At 42.4% G+C, this 22,184-nt stretch overlaps 6 protein-coding genes across 6 annotated transcripts; 2 read left to right on the top strand and 4 right to left on the bottom strand.

Annotated features, from left to right (window-relative positions):
* The first annotated feature begins 830 nt into the window (after positions 1 to 830).
* On the top strand, positions 831 to 4,269 carry LOC129592280 (mucin-5AC-like). Its single transcript, XM_055488278.1, has 3 exons — positions 831 to 1,157; positions 1,325 to 3,737; positions 3,957 to 4,269. The coding sequence occupies exons 1-3, from the start codon at positions 1,010 to 1,012 to the stop codon at positions 4,066 to 4,068; spliced, it is 2,673 nt and encodes an 890-aa protein (XP_055344253.1). The 5' UTR covers positions 831 to 1,009; the 3' UTR covers positions 4,069 to 4,269.
* Positions 4,270 to 4,913: 644 nt separating this feature from the next.
* On the bottom strand, positions 4,914 to 7,060 carry LOC129597339 (galactose-3-O-sulfotransferase 4-like). The gene is made up of 2 exons (XM_055494829.1): positions 6,937 to 7,060; positions 4,914 to 6,410 (listed from the first exon to the last, which is right to left on the bottom strand). The coding sequence occupies exon 2, from the start codon at positions 6,329 to 6,331 to the stop codon at positions 5,213 to 5,215; it is 1,119 nt and encodes a 372-aa protein (XP_055350804.1). The 5' UTR covers positions 6,332 to 6,410; positions 6,937 to 7,060; the 3' UTR covers positions 4,914 to 5,212.
* A 2,662-nt stretch (positions 7,061 to 9,722) lies between these two features.
* On the top strand, positions 9,723 to 11,293 carry LOC129593781 (galactosylceramide sulfotransferase-like). The gene is made up of 2 exons (XM_055490244.1): positions 9,723 to 10,444; positions 11,227 to 11,293. Exons 1-2 carry the CDS (start codon positions 9,723 to 9,725, stop codon positions 11,291 to 11,293), a joined length of 789 nt encoding a protein of 262 aa, XP_055346219.1.
* On the bottom strand, positions 11,193 to 13,219 carry LOC129597451 (galactosylceramide sulfotransferase-like). Its single transcript, XM_055495001.1, has 2 exons — positions 12,784 to 13,219; positions 11,193 to 12,507 (listed from the first exon to the last, which is right to left on the bottom strand). The coding sequence occupies exons 1-2, from the start codon at positions 12,957 to 12,959 to the stop codon at positions 11,391 to 11,393; spliced, it is 1,293 nt and encodes a 430-aa protein (XP_055350976.1). The 5' UTR covers positions 12,960 to 13,219; the 3' UTR covers positions 11,193 to 11,390.
* Positions 13,220 to 13,650: 431 nt separating this feature from the next.
* Positions 13,651 to 15,625, bottom strand: LOC129593790 (galactosylceramide sulfotransferase-like). The gene is made up of 2 exons (XM_055490255.1): positions 15,453 to 15,625; positions 13,651 to 14,899 (listed from the first exon to the last, which is right to left on the bottom strand). Exons 1-2 carry the CDS (start codon positions 15,623 to 15,625, stop codon positions 13,864 to 13,866), a joined length of 1,209 nt encoding a protein of 402 aa, XP_055346230.1. The 3' UTR covers positions 13,651 to 13,863.
* A 981-nt stretch (positions 15,626 to 16,606) lies between these two features.
* Positions 16,607 to 21,845, bottom strand: LOC129591749 (putative exonuclease GOR). The gene is made up of 8 exons (XM_055487545.1): positions 21,666 to 21,845; positions 21,356 to 21,539; positions 20,970 to 21,277; positions 19,750 to 20,365; positions 19,041 to 19,556; positions 18,526 to 18,830; positions 17,620 to 18,336; positions 16,607 to 17,332 (listed from the first exon to the last, which is right to left on the bottom strand). The coding sequence occupies exons 2-8, from the start codon at positions 21,469 to 21,471 to the stop codon at positions 17,193 to 17,195; spliced, it is 2,718 nt and encodes a 905-aa protein (XP_055343520.1). The 5' UTR covers positions 21,472 to 21,539; positions 21,666 to 21,845; the 3' UTR covers positions 16,607 to 17,192.
* Between the last annotated feature and the right edge of the window lie 339 nt (positions 21,846 to 22,184).

Raw genomic sequence — 22,184 nt, forward strand, 5'->3', positions numbered from 1 at the left:
ATATGCTGCAAGCGATAACAAATATTAGTTTTGTGGCAACTCTATATCCAGCTACTGTAAGTCCAAAAGAATGTCCATATGCTAATTGTCATTATAATACGTAATTTCATTATTGTAATTGGTTGCGTATAAGCGGGATAATTCTAGAAAACACGATACGATAAAGCGCCGCCGACAATAAACGTACAAACTTGCTCATGGTGTTATAGTCATACATAGAAGTTCCAAATTCAGTATTCTACAAAATTCTTCACTCATATTTTTCAATTTTGAAATCCTCATCACAAAATCAAATCGATGTTAGTAATACGAGGTGATGTAACTGCAACCGAAATGCAGCAAATATTTGCATAATGTCGTACAAAAGGTTCGTTGACCGTCTGTAATCATGAATGTTCACCAGTGAGGTAAACGCAGTTATACGTAGTACTTAACTGACGAAACTGATTGCGGAACTTCCTGCCTAAATATCAGGAAAGGCATTCTCTTTACAAATGGTCCTTACTCGTAAACCGAATGACTTTTGTGCGTTTCTAGAGCTTGTAAGCTCTAGAAACGCACAAAAGTAGTTATGTAGTTATTAAAACTTTTCTATAAAGTACGTTTTACATAGCTACATTTGCTAAGAACCTTATGATTGAATGCCCTACTAAAAACATGCGGAAGGTTGTAAAACGGATTTTTGAATAGCACCTTATCACTGATAACGATGATGAATCGCAATCACCATAATGAGGTCGTCAGACCGTTGACAAACAAAGCATACAGGTCGCGCCCTAAACAACTGATATCGATGAGCATTTTCTGCTAACACAAAAGTCACTATACGGTATCCCTGTTACAGCCATTTGTCGGTATAAAGCCGCTCATTTATAATTTGTTTGGTCCCATCTGCTTTATACGGGTGTCGAAGACGAAATTTTTACGGTTAAACACGTTTGTGAAGTGTTTAATGAACTGCTTTTCTCAACGGATATCTATTTTGCGTTAAGACAAGCAGTAGTTGACAATGTACTTCTCTTATGCATTCATCGCCCTTTTGATGCTGCAGTGTAAAACGGATATTAACGCAGCTGTTATCCCCCGACGTTCCCACTACGGACACAACAATGCTGTCCAACAGTCCTCACAACAAGGAAGTAGTAGGATACGAGAAGGTATAATTGATACAAAATTTTAATGTACGCAAATATTCCAAACGATTGAACTCGTTCAGATTTTGCGGGATCCAATCGCGTCTGTACATAACCTGCACACGCGACGGTTATTATTAACAAACAAGTTATGAAAGCAACAGCACGTTCGACATCGTGCGTTTTTACAGGCATACGCACTACGTTCGATGATGAAACGACTGCTGCATCCGCAACCGAAGCGACTGTGCCACCGCCAACGCAACCTACTGATCCACCGGCTACGCAACCGACCGAAGCGCCAGTGACACAACCAACTGATACACCGGCTACGCAACCGACCGAAGCACCAGTAACGCAGCCAACTGCTGCACCGGTTACACAGCCAACTGATGCACCGGTCACACAACCCACCGAAGCACCGGTAACACAGCCAACTGATGCACCGGCTACGCAACCAACCGAAGCACCGGTAACACAGCCAACTGATGCACCAGGTACAGAGCCAACTGATGCACCGGCTACGCAACTAACCGAAGCACCGGTAACACAGCCAACTGATGCACCAGGTACAGAGCCAACTGATGCACCGGCTACGCAACTAACCGAAGTACCGGTAACACAGCCAACTGATGCACCGGCTACACAACCAACTGATCCACCGGCTACGCAACCGACCGAAGCACCAGTAACACAGCCAACTGATGCACCGGCTACGCAACCAACCGAAGCACCGGTAACTCAGCCGACTGATGGACCGGTAACACATCCAACCGAAGCACCGGTAACACAGCCAACTGATGCACCAGTTACAGAGCCAACTGATGCACCAGTTACAGAGCCAACTGATGCACCAGTTACAGAGCCAACTGATGCACCAGTTACAGAGCCAACTGATGCACCAGTTACAGAGCCAACTGATGCACCAGTTACAGAGCCAACTGATGCACCAGTTACACAGCCGACTGATGCACCGGGCACACAACCAACCGAAGCACCGGTAACACAGCCAACTGATGCGCCGGCTACACAACCAACTGATGCACCGGCTACGCAACCAACCGAAGCACCGGTAACACAGCCAACTGATGCACCAGTTACACAGCCAACTGATGCACCGGTTACACAGCCGACTGATGCACCGGTCACACAACCAACCAAAGCACCGGTAACACAGCCAACTGATGCGCCGGCTACACAACCAACTGATGCACCGGCTACGCAACCAACCGAAGCACCGGTAACACAGCCAACTGATGCACCAGTTACACAGCCAACTGATGCACCGGTTACGCAGCCGACTGATGCACCGGTCACACAACCAACCGAAGCACCGGTAACACAGCCAACTGATGCACCAGTTACACAGCCAACTGCTGCACCGGCTACACAACCAACCGAAGCACCGGTAACTCAGCCAACTGATGGACCGGTCACACAACCGACCGACGCACCGGTAACTCAGCCGACTGATGGACCGGTAACACAACCAACTGATGCACCGGCTACACAACCAACCGAAGCACCGGTAACTCAGCCAACTGATGGACCGGTCACACAACCGACCGACGCACCGGTAACTCAGCCGACTGATGGACCGGTAACACAACCAACTGATGCACCGGCTACACAACCAACCGAAGCACCGGTAACTCAGCCAACTGATGGACCGGTCACACAACCGACCGACGCACCGGTAACTCAGCCGACTGATGGACCGGTAACACAACCAACTGATGCACCGGCTACACAACCAACCGAAGCACCGGTAACTCAGCCAACTGATGGACCGGTCACACAACCGACCGACGCACCGGTAACTCAGCCGACTGATGGACCGGTAACACAACCAACTGATGCACCGGCTACACAACCGACCGAAGCACCGGTAACTCCGCGTACTGATGGACCGGTAACACAGCCAACTGATGCACCAGTTACACAGCCAACTGCTACACCGGCTACACAACCGACCGAAGCACCCGTAACACAGCCAACTGATATACCAGTTACACAGCCAACTGATGCACCGGTCACACAACCAACTGATGCACCGGCTACACAACCGACCGAAGCACCGGTAACTCCGCCAACTGATGGACCGGCTACACAACCGACCGAAGCACCGGTAACTCAGCCAACTGATGGACCGGTCACACAACCAACTGATGCACCGGCTACACAACCGACCGAAGCACCAGTAACTCAGCCAACTGATGGACCGGTCACACAACCGACCGAAGCACCGGTAACTCCGCCAACTGATGGACCGGTAACACAGCCAACTGATGCACCGGTCACACAACCAACTGATGCACCGGCTACGCAACCGACCGAAGCACCGGCCACACAATCAACGGAGGCATCCTTCACTTACCCAACTGCGGTAACACTACAAACTACTAACGGTACTACCTCAACTTCTGTCCAGACTACTGCTATAACTAGAACTAGCTCAGTAACCTTTAAGCCGACATCTGAGCGGCCTACCTCAAGGCATACTTCGACAATCCCCAGCAGTACCAGTAGTACATCCGCTAGGACCACTACCAAGCTTACTACGACATCTAAGGTCACGGCAATGATAACGGAATCTGCAACCAGGTACATCTGCTTTTGTGTCATGTTTTATGCGAACCCGCCACCCAAACTGTGTTTAACACTGTACAAGTACAATGTACAATATTGTAGCCTAACATGCAATCAAAACGACCCTGAATTAATCTAATTTTAACTTTTCTGTGGCTGGCATAATTCGTTCATACGGAAAGCCGATTTGAGCCGTGCTGAATGCTTATCCGTTTCTGATAATTATCTTTTTAGCACATCGGATGTTCCTTCTTGCGCTTCTGGATTGTGGATGGCAAATATGCGTTTCCAACCTATGTTGTTCCTTTTCGGGTTTTTGATTGCGCATGCTAGATTCCATATATAACAAAAACTAGCACTACCAAATAATTTTGTTTTCTCATTTCGTGGTTTACTTTTGGCGGCAACGCTGAAGTGACCGCACGCTGATTGTTACGTATTTAACTAATATATTAGAACTGTTGCAAATTATCTCTATTCTTGGTACTGTACGTACGTACTGTACAATACATAGTTCACGATACATGTATAAATATTTGCTGTTTAACAGCAGAGAATGCCGTTCAAGCGGCAAAATGATAATAATGTGAACGGCTTTGCAAGTGCATCTCAAAAGGATGCAGAAAATTGTAGGCAATAATCAACAGCCACATATACGACGAGCCGGATGAGGTACTTTTAGACAGAGTAATTAATTATTATCCAGTAATTTCCCCAGAAGAAATAGTACACCAGGAAACACCATTTGGTTCTTTAGGGATACATGTAGTCGTCACATTCGTGCTGTCGCTGACAATCAAGCAACCTCTATTGTTCGTCAACTTCGTACGCATGGTCAGTGATTCTTTTGCTGATTTATTTTGTACTGTATCCGCATACAAGAATTGTGGAAGCAAATTCGGCAAAAATTTCTTATTAAGCATCAATCAATGGAGGCGACCTAATCACACAGAAAATTTGATCTAAATTTGCTCCTATGGCGCCGTCCCAAGGGTAGACGCCGCATGGCCACGTTGGATCTCGATGCTGATCTGCTGACGAAGAAATTCCGTAGCCCGTTTTTCCTACCTTCTATAGTCGCGTCAGAGTGTGGAAGGCCTTGTTGCCTATTTGTCCAGTCGCTCCAGTGATGGGCAAAATTATGTACATATTTCGCAAGATCAATCAAACCATAGGACACTGTTTGCCACATTTCGCTGTTTGCTACATTAATGTGTAATAGCTCTAATAGTGCCCATTCAGCAGTGCGGGAGTACTCTCCGCAACAAGTACAGCGCGGAAGTACGAGTAATTAGTAGTCGTAACCATTACTGTAGCTCGGTTTTCCTTTTTCAGAGCGATACCGTTGGGCTGCTACACGCACCCCGTTTTCTGCTGACCTCCGTGTAACACCATGTTTCGTCCGTGTAACACAATAGTCGAGCTGGTTAACTGCAACCAACACGAACAAAGAAGACTCGGGATTGCCTTATCTGTTATCACGAACCCAGTCAAAAGACCGGCCACGTGGTATTGCTTGTTCCTCGGACGCGGATATGGCGAAGCAACTTGCTTTTGTCAATTATATTGATACTCTTGCCGTCGGCAGCGATATTCACCGACTTCGCCACGTCAAAATCTTCGTTACAGAATTCGCCATCGTTCGGTTTTTCTTCCTGATATTGACTTTTAAATCCATAATTCGGCCAAAATTTGACACGGATTCTTTCCGTGAATTCAACTTCGTGCATACATAAAATCCAGCATTGCTCCCGCTCCTTCTCCTTTATTAATGCAAGCGCATTATTCAATCCGCTACCGCCCACGCACTTGTTTTTCCATATTTGCCGTAGAGACCGTAATTTTTGTATATCCTCGGCCATCTGTTTTTCTCCATACATCGCTCTCTTCTGTTGAAAGCGCATCAGAAAATGCCGGTAAAACATATTATCAGCATGATTCCAAGCCAAGATATCGCCCGTAACTTTCTGTTTTAGCATTACCGGATGTTGTTTATTTTGGCGGTTTAAATGGAACTCTATAACATCATCCCATTCCCAGCACAGCAACTGGCGAAGTAACACCAGTGATTCATCCATGTAATCACTAATCATAATCAACGCAAACTGTTTGCCGATATAATCAATGGTTTCTTGTACTGCCGTTATATTATCAAAATTCTCTTTCTCCAACCCAAAGTCCGACATCATGGGATTCCGGGCAAATTGTAGAGACCGATCATCACTTTTGTTGAAATAGTACCGTCGCGGATCCGCTACGAATTCTTCCAGAGAAACACTGAATCGTCGATTGAGAGAAAAATATGCCCACGTTGATTGGTACATCGCCGCCGGTTCGCGCAAGATGCCAATGTAAACGGTATCTTTCGGCATCATTGCCGGTATTACATCTTTGTTGAATCGCGCATGATGGGCAAAGATGTCATATTGCGTACTAAATTGTCGCGGAACGGGCAGCGCCATTTCGGGACGAAACCGTTCGAAGTTTTCAAATGTCCCGAGATTGTTGGAAAACCAAGGAATTACAAAAGTCAAGTTATGTTGATTTCCATAACGCATTAGTATATTCTGGATACTGGTGCTGCCGCATTTGTGCGTTTTGACGAACATAATGTGACTAACTGGCTGACACCCAGAACCGGAAGAAATTTCGTTTGCACCAGTGTTAATGCTGTTGTTCCGGACATTCCTAAACAGTTCCATACAATACTAATTTTTAAATTCTTATGTTTGTCTGTTTGTTACTGCTCGTGCACAGGTACCTATAGCTACCTAGTAACTTGTTTCTGCGTGTATCGCAGCACGAAGTCCTAAATAAGCCACGTGCTTCATTTTGTTATGATTGACTATTGACCTGCCGTAATTAGACTATTGACGCATTTTACCAGACGCATCATAATAACGATCACTTTGATACCTTGCATTGATTAAATTAACTGCAGTAATTACAGTATATAATAATTGTCTTATGGTCAATATATTTTAAAAGTTCTCATTATGCTGACGTTTGTCGGTGCAAAATAAGACAGCTCTACTGTATTTCCATCACCAAGCGGTCAAATGTATGTACTGTTTTGCAAGCAAGGATTATTAAGCAACAGCCTAAAAATGAAATACCTGCATGCAGCAGCGCAAGATTTATGACAGAAAAGATTACTATGAAAATTAGGAAACAAAATGCTTAAACGGTACAGTGATTGAATAGTAAATTTTACCTTCCTGTTCCCGGTGGCTGGGATGCTTCTTGAAAGCTAAATGAACGATGCTTGGCAAGGGATAGCGTGAATAGTATCAAAATCAACGATAATCCCAAGACGATCGCCTTGCGAGTTTTTTTTGCTGCGGAGGTGGCGATAGTAATGATAATGATCATAATGACAAATGTTAAGACCGCTTGATCACCAGAGATCAGACTGGCTGCAAGCAGCGCGTTTCACCAATACAATAAAACGTAATAAATTATTATTCTTATAATTAGCTAACCGTGTTGAAACTATATGTAATTAAATAAAAAATTGCAGTGGTTACGTGGGCGTACTCGATCATAGTTTCCAGCGTCCACATGCAGCTTAAATTCGCAGTAATATCGAAGTATAGATGCAAACATCGAAATAATTATGGAATATCTTTAAAGAGATTATGCTACAGCCTTTCTCCGTTCCAAGACGCTTCAGATATCTGAGTATGTTTGTCAACGCTACAAGTCTAGAATCCGTAAAAACGACCGAAATATCTTTTAAATTAGTATGCAAATATCAATTTTTTACTTGTGTTATGAAGCAGCTGATTCGAATTTCACGGTAGAGTGCCGCTTGATCAAATTAACTTAAAACCAGTGTGTGCAAAGTCAGTTTCGTCTATGCAGTGTGTTCATAATTACCGTATTATGCGGAGGCAATGCAAGAAGCAAACGCATTCAGTGCCAATTCACCTCGCGAACGACCCATATGTTCGCGTTCCTGACAAGGCACAAAACATTTTGGGTCGAAAATGCATGAGATGCTGCATCGAAATACAGCTTATAATAACATGTATCAGTTTGATTAAACTGTCAACCGCCACCTTCTGCAAAAGTATTTGTACATTCAGCCGGCACGTTGAAGTAGAACTGTAGAACGATCAACGATATGTTTCGATGAGAATAGAAATGGTCTGCCAGCGTTAACATTTATTGTAATATCATGCATTATAGTTGATACATGCAACGCACTTTGACTTCGATTTTATGATGCATAAAACGCTTCTATGCAAAGTCAAAATATCATTGCAGCAGTGATACAGGCAAAAAAAGACAAGCATACGTCGAAGGGTTGATATAACCGGCTTTCACCTAAATATTCAACTGATAAGAAATATTAAATATACACTTATTTTACTACGTCATAACTTGATAAGAATGCGATGTTGACCCGTCAGTATTTTATAAATTATAATGAGCCGCATAAAGTATGTTAGCATAGCTAAGGATATACTGTACGTGTATTCGACCGCTCACAGTATGCACTGTTTGCTCATGATCACACTATAGTTGTATGTACTGTAACTTGCTATCACTAGCTGCAACAGACATATATATAACCATAATAATTGTAAGAATCCTATAATATTTCCTAGTGGTACTATTTTTTTTGCATAATTATCATACAATTCCATGGTCTGACAGCGTTTGTCAGTACCGGTACCGTACATCAGTAGGTTTCGAAAACTTGGCGTGCCGGCTTGAAGCGAAAACCGAGACGAAGGGCAAGACATGATGGTCTTGCATTCTTGATGGGATGCACGGTTTTTTTAATAAGCATTATTACGATTTCCATTGATGCAGCTTAGGCATTTTGACATCAAAGTGACCGGAAACGCAAATTACGATTGCCCTTACTAAGGTATGCACGCATAAGCGAACCGTTCCTCCATGTGGCTTATGAGTAGGTACGCCTGCAGTCCGATACATCTTCAATATTGCATATTTTGTGCACCTGATCAATAAGTACAATATCCGCAGATTTAGCAGGACAATCCTTGAGCCTCGAAGCACTGCAGAATTTTTTGCGAAGTCACTGCGAAACCGTTGGCTACGTACCTTATTAGTGTGCTGTGCGCCTTACGATTTCTGCAGCATCATGTCGTGTTAAAGTTTGAAATGTGAAAAAATGGGTCGAAAACTTGTATTATTCTCTCTATGCAGCCGCGCCATACTTCTGACTGTAGCATAGATTCATATAATTATACCGTACAGCACTATTTTTAACCCTAGAAGACATTTATTTTTATATTGGTTATTTTTAACTATGTTACGGTAAATTACTGTGGTAATATTTTTAACTGATTGCGGTACAAAGGAAAAAGGATTTTTTATTACCCGGGAAAGCAATATATTGTATTGCTTTTATGCATTTTCGGTTTTGTTATCGATTGTCAATGTTTTTGCAAGGAGGCAGTGTAAAGTGGCCCTTCTAATAGAACGTGGTCAGCTGGCCAGTTGGATGGGGATATGCTTTTATTGTTACTTTGTCTGCCGGCAATGTTTATTGCAGTTGTCTCATCATGCAATACTCGCATTGCTGTTACTTTCAGTTTATGCTTGATTTTGCTCGTCTCTACCTTACTCCTTATGAAGGGGGATGATGTTAATTATGAAAGTATTTTTCATCCATTGGAACTAACTATAAACAGGTTTGTCTTGTTTCGAATCAAATACTTGCAAGCATTCATTGGCGACCTTTTAATTTGCTACGTATGTAATAGCAAAACAACTGTCGGTAACAATTGTTTGCACAGCACTAACTCCGTTCATATTACATACGGTATACTTAAAGTAAATTCATAAAGGTCACAGTATGGTATAATGTTTAAGCCAAACAACTGCACTCGCTTTCACTTATAATAAATATCCAACTTACCTGTGGTGCTTGAATTCAGTAGGAACAACGTGGATGACCGATCTGATTTCGACGCTGCAGACCTCCCAACAATATCTCAAAAATGCCAACCAGTAAAACATATTATGTTCGTGAAAACCCACAAATGCGCTAGTAGTAGCGTGCAGAATGTCCTTTTGCGCTACGGCAACGCTAACAATCTTACCTTTGTAATTCCACCCTTTTCCAACAATCTCGGGGATTTCACGAAATTCGAACTATTTGTTCCCAACTTGGCTTTGCCGCCTCCGCCACGTTACAGTCCGCACTACGACATATTTGCCCACCACGCGCGTTACAATCGAAAGGTCATCCCCGGTATGATGCCTAAAGATACGGTATATATCAGCATTCTGCGCGACCCGGTCGAACAGTATCGTTCAATTTGGAATTATGATTCTTTAACCAAACGTTTCAAAGTTTCGTTGGAAAATTTTGTGGCAAACCCACGACATTATTATTTTCGCAATCCGTCATCAAAACCGTGGTTCTACCGAACCGATGATGACTCCACATCGCTAATGCATGCCAGAAACCCTATGATGTCAGATTTGGGTTTGGAGAAAGAGGATTTCGATAATTTAACATCTATACAAGAGGCAATTAGTTATATCGCTAGTCAATTCTCCTTAATCATGCTTAGCGACCAGATGGATGAGTCTTTGGTTTTGCTACGGGCGTTATTATGCTGGGAATGGGATGATGTTATAGAATTTCATTTAAACCGGCAAAGCGCAAATCCCCCGGAACCGTTATCCGACAAGGTCACAGAGAATATTTTGGCGTGGAATTACGCCGATAACATGCTGTACCAACACTTTACAGTTGAATTTGACCGGAGAAAATCTTTATATGGTAAAGACAACCTCCAGAAAGATGTTAAGCAGCTACGATACAGGAGAAACAAATGGAAAGAAAAGTGCCTGAAATCGACACTTAAGGAAGAAAAGTGTAGATACTTGTGCATGGACGAGTTACAGTTTACCGATTTTTTAAGGAAGAAATTAGGGTCAGGCGGTAAAAATTTTCCAAGTGGTAATCTGGAAAATGATTTCGATGAACTTAATCAAACAAAAAGCTACTGTGATGAAGGTTTTGATTCCAGAAAGTGGTTTCCGAAATCATCTAATGCAGTCTGAATCAACGGAATACATTAAATTTTGTTTGTTCGCTATTAGTTTCAGAAGTGTACAGTAAATACTGTACAAGAATGTACAGTAGCCAGTAACGCTTATTGATTTCATGTTAGCTCAAACTTTTCGTGCGCACTCCAACTTTTTCTTTTGGTCTCTTATGACATGCGCTTTGCTCGTGTACGAGATTTTATTCTCATGCGTTTCTAGCTAACAATACAAAATATGACAACATACAAAAGAACGAAATATCAGAATAACGCTCAAAAAAGATTAGATTGGAACGTGTCCCTCGAAACAATTTGGTAACCACTCTGTTCTCAACCTTTCGCAGTATTTTTCATTTCGTGGACTACGTATGAATTACTTTTGCTGCGCTACCTTTCAATCCGTGCATAGCCATACCCGGCAGAAACCTTTCACTTTGCTTTTTCCGATTTCGAATTGAATTTCACAGTTTGACTTGTTACCTGATTCCCGTGCACAGCCCGTATGACAAAGCCAGCACTGCTGGATTCGGATAATGCCATATAGATATGCACTACTTTCTACTTGCAGTAATAAACAAGCATAAACAATGTACAATCAAGGTACAATCAAGCTACAATTAAGCTACAATCATTAAATTAAATTTGCAGTATCTCCATAACCGAACTCCCACACTTCATCACAGAAATTTTTATCAAACATCTGAGCATTTTTGCCCTTTCTACCGCGATAGTGCGGTTGTGATCCGTAATTTGGCCACAATTTTGCTCGAATGCGATCTGTAAACTCCAGTTCATCCATGCAGAAATACTGGCATTCCTCGTTTATTGTAGTACTTGAGCCCGGTTGATTAGTTTTATCAATCAGATGTCCAGCAAAGCACTTCCGTTCCCACGCTTTCCTTAATGACCGCAACTTTTGCAGATCGTCTTTCATTCTTTCTTTTCCGTATATGCTTTTCTTCTCTTCGAATTTGGCTAGAAAATGCTGGTACAACAGATTGTCGGCACTGTTCCAGGCCAAAATGTCGCTGGTGACCTTTTCTGTTAATTCCACCGGAAGGTGTTTACTTTGTCGGTTTAGATGAAACACCACGACATCATCCCATTCCCAGCATAACAATTCACGGAGTAACACTAGTGATTCGTCCATCTGATGGCTGATCATGATCAAAGAAAAGTGTTTATCAATATAGTTAATTGTTTCCTTGATTACTGTTAAATTGTCAAAGTCCTCTTTTTCCAGTCCAAAATCCGACATAATTGGATTTCTGCCGAACTGCAGAGAGCGATGATTACTCTCATTGAAATAATACAACCTTGGATTTTTCACAAACTCCTCCAAAGGAGCACTGAAGCGCAAATGGAGAGAAAAAAATGTCCAGATGGATTGGTACATCGCCGCCGGTTCGCGTAAAATGCTAATGTAAACCGAATCTTTTGGCATTATTCTGGGAATGATATCTTTATTATATCGAGCATGATGTGTAAAAATTCCATACTCATTTCCGCATTCCGACGGCAGGGGCAGCGCCAAACTAGGATGAAATTTTTCAAATTTGTCAAATTCACCGAGATTGTTGGAAAATGGTGGAATGACGAAAGTCAGGTTGTTTCGGTGGCCATAACGCAACAATACATTTTGAATGCTGGTGCTGGCGCATTTGTGCGTTTTTACAAACATAATGTGATGGACTGGCTGGCATTTTCCCGATGATGTCTTGTAATTGCCCAAACTGGATGCAGAATCGCTGTCAGTTCGAAAAAAAATATACAAATACAAATAACAGTATGTATCTGTAGATATTTTATACATGCAGTCGTAGAATTAAGTATTAAGTTAATAGTCCATACAAGATTGTAATTACCTGCAATGCCATATCAAGTGCAACACATATTGATTGTGGAACAGATGTTCTGACTCGTATAGTCACTTTGTAACAGTTTTGTCTTGCAAAACAATTTTTTGGTAGCCTAAAAAGACCTAAGTATTTTGTAATACTGTAATTTATCCTTAAAATACGCACGTCTCGTACGAAAAATGCTTCTCCGCTTGAAGTTGTCGATGGTGACCGTCGTGCACGGGAATATAGTTTCCGGTGTGATATTTGGTAAGCGACAAGGTCAAAAGAATTAAAACTAACGACAATCCCAGAATCGCCAGACTTCGAATATTATTTGGGGAGCTAATTGTTAGCAGCATAATAACTTCATAGAAGACACTTTAGAACATTATTAGTAGACACTTTAAAACATTATTGGTGTAAAATTAGGATACCGCGGTAGTCTTGCAGGCATTCATTGGGCGGCATATGGTCATGCATCACACGAATACAGCTGCTGAGCCCGTGTGACATAGGAAACCGAAAGGGAATGGCAGGAATTTGTTCAGGATTGACTACCAGCCATGCAGTCACCAATGGAACGACAACGAATGACGGCAGCATTAAGCACCTGCGTGTAGGATGTAATATTGTACGTTGTGCTCTTCTGTTAAAGATGCAGAAGCGCTCTACGTGCTGATTACGAGCGACCCGGTTCTTCTGCGACCAGAACTGAGTGTCGCATCTTGCCGGAAGCTAGTGGTGCATGTTCACCATTCATATTAAGCAATATATATAGCGTCAGCGTAAGCAAGTACGCACTTGTAAAATATTAATACTATGCATTTTAATTTATATAAACAGACACTTATACGGAATCTGAATGTATACTTGAATGTATTTACAATTCTTCCAGATTGTATTCAGGTAATAGCCATACTGCAATCTCATGACTGATTCTATGTTGACAAGCGTAACGTGAAAACGAGCAATTGTGCTTATGGTTGTACTCGTATTAGTTCTTTTATAGCAGATGATCACCATAGAATGGTTAGCTTCCAAGTTCGATATGAACACAGTTATTGGTTGCAAATATTTTTCATTATAATCGGGACTTATTCAAACAAACATAACTGGATACAGTCTACAGATGTATTCCATATATGATTTGTATACTTACTATGACAGAAACGCAACTAAAATGAAAATAAAAACTAAAACTACTGGGCAGATGTGCAAAATGTATTTATCATACATTGTGCACATTTGCTACGTTTTTGCTGACTATAACATGATTTCATCACAGAGGTTTATGTCATCCATTTCAAGGCGATGACCTTTCCCACGATATCGACTGCGAAACCCGTAATTTGGCCACAGTCTAGATCGGACTATGTTGGTGAATTCCAGTTCGTTCACACACAACAAGTGGCAGTAATCCTTATCCTTCCGCGACAGAGTAGGAAACAGTTTTGGCGAGCATCGGCGTTTCCATTTTTGCATGAGATCCCTTAGCTTTATCACATCTTTTCCCATTTTATCACTTCCATATTCGGACACCTGCTTTTCAAATTTCGCAAGAAAGTAATGATACAATAAGTTATCAGCCTTATTCCATGCACGAATATTTTGGCGATCAATCTCTGTTAATTTTGTGTAATAACTTTTCGGTTGCGAATTGAGATGGAACGCCACAACATCTTGAAAATCCCAACATAATAAACTGCGTAGTAAAATCAACGATTCCTCCATCCGACCACTTATCATAATCAAAGAGAATTTGTTACTAATCTTTTTAATAGCTTTTTCTATGGTTGATTGATTAGTAAAATCGGTTTCTTCCAGTCCCAAATCAGACATTAATGGATTCCATCCGAATTTCTTTGTGTGCTGACCTGCTGCATTAAAGTAATATTGCACAGGATTTCTTGCGAATTCCGGTAAGGAAACATTATATCGTAAATCCAATTGAAAATAGTACCAAATCGATTCATACATTTCCACCGGTTCTCGAATAATGGTAATATAAACAGTATCCCTGGGCATAATTTCAGCAATATTATTTTCCATAAAACGCGCATGATGCGCAAAAATTTGGTATTCGTTTCCGAATGTTGATGGTAGCGGAAGCGCTAAATCCGCGTGAAACGGCTCGAACTGGTCAAAGTTTCCCAAATTGTTACCGGATGGCGGCAGAACAAAGGTCAAATTGTTTCTGTGTCCATAACGCAGGATAATATTCTGCAGCGTGGTACTGGCACATTTGTGCGTCTTTAAAAACATCAAATGCTGGACTGCTTCGCACTGCGGCGAATGTGATCTAAAACATATGATGAGAAAACGCGTTAACGAAAATGATGACAAAACTGGTGTCACATTGGTGCAAACTTGGTACTGGTGTGAAACTGCTGTTTAAAACATAGATAACTTAAAATATTTTTAAATAAATAGAATACGTCAGTTATAGCACTAATACCAACATAGCTGCGTGTTTAGATTTTAAAAAAGCTCGTAGCCGACACCCATCTTAAGATTAGATTAGATAAGATAACGTTAGATAACTTAAGATTAGATAACGTTTATTCCCGTTTGATAATATTTGTACTACTGGTGTGACACTATATTTGTGCTTGCAGTGTCAGTTGTCAACACGGAAGCTGCTTATGGTCAGAGCAGGCTATGGGGCTGTGTACAATAATTTACTATTAACGGTTACGCTACATGCAGATCGTATATTCAGAGATCCTGCGAAGCTTTTTAAACTTTAAATATACTTCAAGCCATTTTGTCAAACGAGAATTGTTTAAATTTTGTTTACTACTTGCGCAGTTTACAAATTGTACTATGTGTTTATAATTTAGTTCTACTCTCACCTCTCCGAGATACTTTTCACTTCTTCATAATGGTGCACAGTTGAAGACCACGAGGGATATTTGGGAATACTCGTCAAAGAGAACACAATAAAAATTATTGCTACAAGAACGACCCCGTGTTTTCGGCCTTTTCGCCACTGGCACAAATAAAATGAAGAACATAAATATAGCATTGTACTCCCGCTTTCCCACTGTATCGTGAAGTAATCATACGTATTAAGATTGGAAAAATCTTTAAATAAATCAAGCAATAGTAATCAATACCAAAGGTGGACCGGAAGATACCGGTTGCGCGTAAAACACTGAATATAGATACTGATAACATATTTAATTAACACTGTTGTCCCCGGGTTATAGACTTATGACAATACGGCTTAGCAGGTGGATTCAACTTAATTGCCGGTTTTAATCGTACCAGAAAAATAATCCGCATTTTACCTCGAGCTTTATTACGTTACCTCACATAAATCAAACTATGTAAAATGCGCCGTAGATAAGTCATATGTCCGAGTGCCGGGTAAATTACAATATTTACCGTAAGTACCCGTAGACACGGCAACAGAATTATGTGTTTATGTTGTGTATGGGAAAGAAAGTGAGGTGAGTTAGCAGATACCATTCGTGCATTAGCGATGCCCCTAGGCCCTAGGTGCAAGCTTTCAGCGAGACCGAGTGCAATCCAAAATAATGAAGAACCAGCAATCAACAGATTTTTCAGCAGATTTTCATTAAATTCCCTACACAAACCGATTCCGAGTAGGCTTTAAGAGGAAATATTTTTAGTATGGGCCGCAATGAACCAGAATCGTAGAACACTGCCACTGTAGCTAACAGAAAAATTTCCATCGTACAGGTCAACATGTATGTACTACCTCAAATGTTACCATAAACCAGACAAAAAAGCTTTAAAACTGAATTCTGATTTCCTGTTTCCAACTTTCCTTCGGATAAGTAAAGCATATGAATAAATTGTAATGCAAGTCAGGTAATACTGTGATGTCTGAAAAATTGTAAACTCCTTACAAGTTATAAACTAATTGCAAACCGTAAACTACAAAGTACTTACAGCTTACGATTAGTAAATACTAAATACTCGTACAATTCTTAAAGAACGCCATTTCGAGCAGCCAACCGGTAGCAACACCAAACTGATCAACGTCTTTAATGCCTTTTTTTTCCATATAGTCAGCACAGCACGTTCACCTCAGCTTTCTCGCCGGGTTCACTTTCTTTTCCAACGTGCTTTTCATGTGTCAGCCTTTTTTCTTTCTTTTCCATTGCTGCACACCCAATGTCATAACAGCCTTGATTAGTGGCTCGCAAAGTTAACAAATTAATCGGGTAAATAGTGAAATATCAGATACACATCAATAAAATAAACATGGTAAAAATAAGTATAATTAGAAGAACAAATCAAACATGATACAAAAGCATAAACAACAGTTACGCAGCACACACAAAAAGATCTAATCCACAAAAAAACAACACTCAAGCGGTAATACTAAAGTTTCCAACCCCAACCAAGAGCCGCACAACAAAATCATATAAGAATAAAATCATCTACATTATCGGCTTCATTGAGCGTCCAGGAGATGTAACCACACAGCTCCCATAACCGAATTCATGGGTTTTAGCATAAATGAACTCTTTATTACAAAAAATGCTGTCGAAAATTCAGTCAATTTTAACTCGGTCACTGTCACGTTCTGGGCGAGAAATTCTGGCCAAACATTGCAATTTTCATGTACGGCGCTCACGGTCTTGTTTTGTTTTCCACATCATCAGCTCCATACAGGCTGCCGCGTCTTCCCGACTGTCATGTCCCCCCACATCCTCTTGGATGATTTTATTTAACAACTCACGCATTAAATTTCGTAATGCTAAAACACGGCAATTAAACACACTCACACGTAATCAATTTTCACATTTTTCTCAACAAATTCTCATATACTTCACTCATAATTTCTAATTTTATATAAAATCAAAAACCTTATAATTTCATTTCTCAAACCGAAAACCAATTTCATTAGCCCAATAGTAATCGTACCTATTTACCTTATAAATTACGGTTCTTTACAATTTGTGATCGGAGCTTATTCACTTGTAATAAAATTATATATTCGTACAAAGTAAATGATAAAATAAACAAATTTTTCATATACGATACCTCGCTTGAATGGTGGGCCGCGTTTATGCGGGAACACAATGGACGTATCCACAATGTTGCGATGAATCAGCTTCATGGCCAGCAGATCCGACTCCAGCGAATGCCCAATCAGGATAGTGTCTTCCGTGATCAACCCGCCTAGCAGATCTTTATGCACCTCTTCAATGCTCTTCATCCCCTTGCCCAACTCCCGGTTGAACATCTCCGGTTTCAGTCCACTGAAGCGTGTATTACAGTCGATAATGCGCTGTTTCGGCTTCACCAGCGTCTCGTACACTGTCTTCAGATGCCGATCCACCATTGTCACCCGCGCCAACTCAATCCCACCGACGGTGTAGATCATTTCGCAGTCGATGGCGAACACTTTGCATTTATCTTCGGGCCGCGTGGCAGGTACCCCCGTACTGGATACGAATCCCGATAACGAGGGGATGGTGTCGGCCACGTGACACTTAGCCACACAGCAGCCGTACGAGGATGATTCATCCGAGCAGCAGGTCCGTTTGGCCGCGATGCCTTCACCGGACACGCGCCGGGAGAAGGCCTTCCCCCAGTGATACACGCACTCTTCATCGCGGGCGTAATTGCCTTCGAAATCCACCGTAAAGTCTTTCTTACAACGACAACATATCCGGCGTGTCTGAGTAATACGGTCCGGGGTAATTTTACCCGACATGGCAATGTACAGCTGCAGTCCGTCGCGGCGATTTTCACCATCTAGTAAAACAATCTGGGTTATAATTATTTCGATACTCCTCTGCGCTTATGGAAGGAGTGCCATTCTAACTTTGCACGCAATGTATTACAACATTTTTGTATTATAAATAAACTGTTTTATACAGTTCCTAATTTTGGCAGTCCAAATATTTTTTGGAAGGGATAAAAGCAACGACTAAACTGATTTACCTTGTTTCTTAGCCTGTATCAATGGATAGCCATTGATCACAAGATGGTCTTCCGTGAGAACGGACTTTTTCATAGCGGCATAAAACTCCATATCGCTCCACATTCGCGGGTCGTTGTTAATAATTCTCTGTTGAGTATTCTTGGGCATGACGGAAAAATTCTGCTTCTGCTGCTGTGGCGTAGTGGGACTGGCTTTCGGGAACGTCATAGGCTTGTCCTTTTGGCCGGTCGTAGCGCCCACAGCGGCTGGTACAACGGGTGCGACGGCTTGCTTTAACTTTACCAACTCTTGCGTGGCCTTATTCCTACCCAAATGTAATAAATCAAGATGATTAATGTTAACATTAGCAATATTCGACGTTTCTGCGAACGAGTTTGTTTACTGTGTCTCATAAACGAGTTAGTTTAGCATGTCCATGATGAATAATCACCAAAGCAAATTACATGATCTTTTGTATAAAAACAATAAAGCATCACAAAGCATAAATCAAATTAATAATACTGTAGCACTTTACCTGTACGTTCCCATGTGAAACGAATTCACGGCAATATCTTTCTCGGTCTGCACAGCTCTGTCTACAGCTTCCTTTTGGGAAGGATAAATCTGCGACATATGTTGGATAAACTTCTCCAGCACCTGTTGCCGGAAGGGTAGCGATAGTTTACTCCCCGACACAGCCATCACGCGCGGTATTTGCGCAGCCGGTGTGCCACCAGCCACTGGCTGGTGCGCTACGCGCTTTTCACCCTTATCCACCGCAGCGGCAATCACAGGGGCAGTAATACTTTGAGATCCGGACGCGGATGCTGCCGCGGCGGCGGCCAACTGTCTCTTCTGTTCCTCAATGGCCTTCATGCGCATCTCCAGCTGCTGCTGGGGGGTGGCAATTTTCTTCCGCGGTGGCTGACTGGGACGGGGAGAAACGGGTTCGGCCGGTCGGGATGGCGGTGGAGCTTCGGGTACGGTTAAAGTTTGTAGGAGCTTTTGGGGATTTTTGGGAAAACCACGCGGAATTACCGGTTTGGCTGGCCTAAAAACCGTCCCAGAATTATCGACAGTAAACCCAGGCCTCTGCACCTAATTTCCCCGTCTCGAGGAATGCCCGCAAAAATAATTGTCACAATGCAGTCTCTATGCGGAATCATAACAGTTCGAACAAACTTTGAACATCATAGTTACTTCAGTAAGAAAGAATACAGCACTGCCATATTCAGCAGACGTACATTTCAATGGGCAGTTCAACCATAATCTCATCGTCCTCTTCGTCATCCGCGCCAAATAGACTCTTCATAACTTCTGCCTCACTGGTACCGGCGGTCTTCCCACTAGGTTGCACGGGGATCTCCATCACGTCATCATCATCCACGGCCTTCCCAAACCGCGCCTTCTTCTTCACCAACCGCGGCGGTTCCGCCGGGGATTTCTCGACGCGTTTCCGTGGTGCCGGCACCCACGAGGACGCCGGGGCAATCTTCCCGGGAACTGCCGCAGCCGGCGGACGTCCCACCGGCTTCTTTCCTAGCGCCACAACGGAATCCGTTTCGGCTATCCGGTGCCGGATGGCGGCGGCCGCTGTGAGGTTGGCAGGCGGAGCGGCGGCTGCTACCGCTGGGGGCACCGTCTCCGAGGGAGCGGGCGAAGTGGCGGTTTCGACTGCTTCCGGCTCGGTGATGGTACTGCGGAAGGGCATGCGCCAGTTGTTGATAGGATCGTACTCGAGGTCGTTGGGTTGGGTGTTCTGGGTGGAATCCACCCAGTCGAAGCTGTAGGGGTTGCGCTCGCTGGTGGACTGATCGGGTGCATCACTGTAGGTCGGGCGAGGGATATGATCGCTGTTGGCTGTAGTCAGACAAAACACAGATGCCAATCGCACGATAAGTATCAATAAGTCATACGGTATAAACATACGTCTGCCTTCGTGCGAAGGCAAAAAAGGTTATTCCAGGTCAGTAAATTGCAATTTAAACTATTTTTATCGGGAATTCTATCTCTCTGGGCCTAGACTTCCTCAATAATAATAAGTTGTCATAACAAAGCTGCAAAAGCAGGAAAACGATCAGGCAAAAGATAAACAGTAGTCCGTGTGTATAACGTTAGTTTTAAAAAAAAAACTATTTACATAATGGATCTGGCCAAACAGTTAAACGCAGAGAAATACGCAAGCTCGGAAAACAGTAATTAATAGTGTTAGGGCAAACAACAGTTGAAAGAAATATTAAAACCCTCCACTGTAAGAGTCAGCGCGTGAATTCCACTATTAAATCCCAATTTTTTCGAACTATTAACTAAAAAAATGAATCTGAGAAAAACGCCTCCGAATTCTCATCAAAATTAACTTAAATGTTATAAATTTGTTCCACCCACGTCTGCTAGAAAATTATTAAAAATTTTGTAATATTGCCCAAATGGAATACTTTTCGAAAAGCCCAACACCATTACTTACGTCTCACGATTAACCCGTCAATTTCGCTTTTTTGGAGCGTGACTTTACTGCTGTCGAGTGGCAAAGAAACCGCTGCAGCACCATTGTGCAAAGGTGCCACGACACTGACAGCATCGTCCGCGCCGCGCACCGACTCTTCCGTGGGCCAAACCGGTGGAATACTGGTCGAGGAAGATGGTGACGGTGTCTCCACCGGTGGACTCAGTCGGGAGCCGGCTGAAAATGATGACCTTTTAGTGGAATATGGATTGGAGGACGCAGTAATCCCGTTCTGTTGCTGAGAGAGCAATTCCGCAGAGTGGCTGTATCTGCAACGATTTTGAACCATGACCGTGGAGTTCTATGTGCGGGTGAGTGAGCGTCAGTGACGCAGCAATGCCACTTGCTTGCAATGCGGTCGTCCACAGGTAGCGAGACCCGAAGAACCAGCTTGGTTCTTGTTGTTGGGAGATTTCAGCTGCGGACACAGATAGCCGCGGAACGAACCGGTCCCGCCGAACATTGTGGCGGAATTTCTCCGTGATCGTTGTTGGTTATGGATAAAAAGGAATTAAAATGTATAAAAATACCCTAAAGAGGAGAAAATCATTGAGATGAAGAAGCTGATATGATTTGTTATGGGGAACTAGAGGGTAAATGTGAACCTAACATAAGGTACCACAGAAACTGCACTGGGACAACCTTGAGCTGGCTCACCATAAAGGCTCTACACTGACTACGAAGAAGTTTTTCCTCCAAGATCAAACTGGCAAAAAATTAGGAACCATCTAAAATAAGGAGGGATTAACTAGTCAATGATCTTTTTTTAGGAATTTTCTGCTGGTTAGCCATTAGTCGTTAACTCTAATAACATACAAACTTGGTCGATGAAATAAGTGCTGGGTTTGAAAACAAGACGATTTCCAGCAAAGCAGCTGTGCAGGGTTGTAGAAAATGTCACTGAACTGGCTGAACTGCACCGCCGTCAGTGGAAACCACGTGGTTGAATCGCTTGAACTGCTTGCAGAACAGGAATCATGTGTCCAGAGTTGTATTCCAAGAAGATTTTTGGGTGCTTTTTGCCCTGTCAGATACCCGTAAAACTACTCGCACGCTACGCGCTCGGAAAAATTTCTCAAAAACATCAAATTTTAATAAGCAAAAAATGAGAAGTAAACATTTGCGATGTCACAGTAAGAACTGTCACTTTTGTTCTGCTGTGAAATTGGACCCAGA

Source organism: Paramacrobiotus metropolitanus, unplaced genomic scaffold, assembly GCF_019649055.1.
Source record: "Paramacrobiotus metropolitanus isolate TYO unplaced genomic scaffold, Prichtersi_v1.0 Parri_scaffold0000003, whole genome shotgun sequence".
In the NCBI taxonomy this organism is placed as follows: domain Eukaryota; kingdom Metazoa; phylum Tardigrada; class Eutardigrada; order Parachela; family Macrobiotidae; genus Paramacrobiotus; species Paramacrobiotus metropolitanus.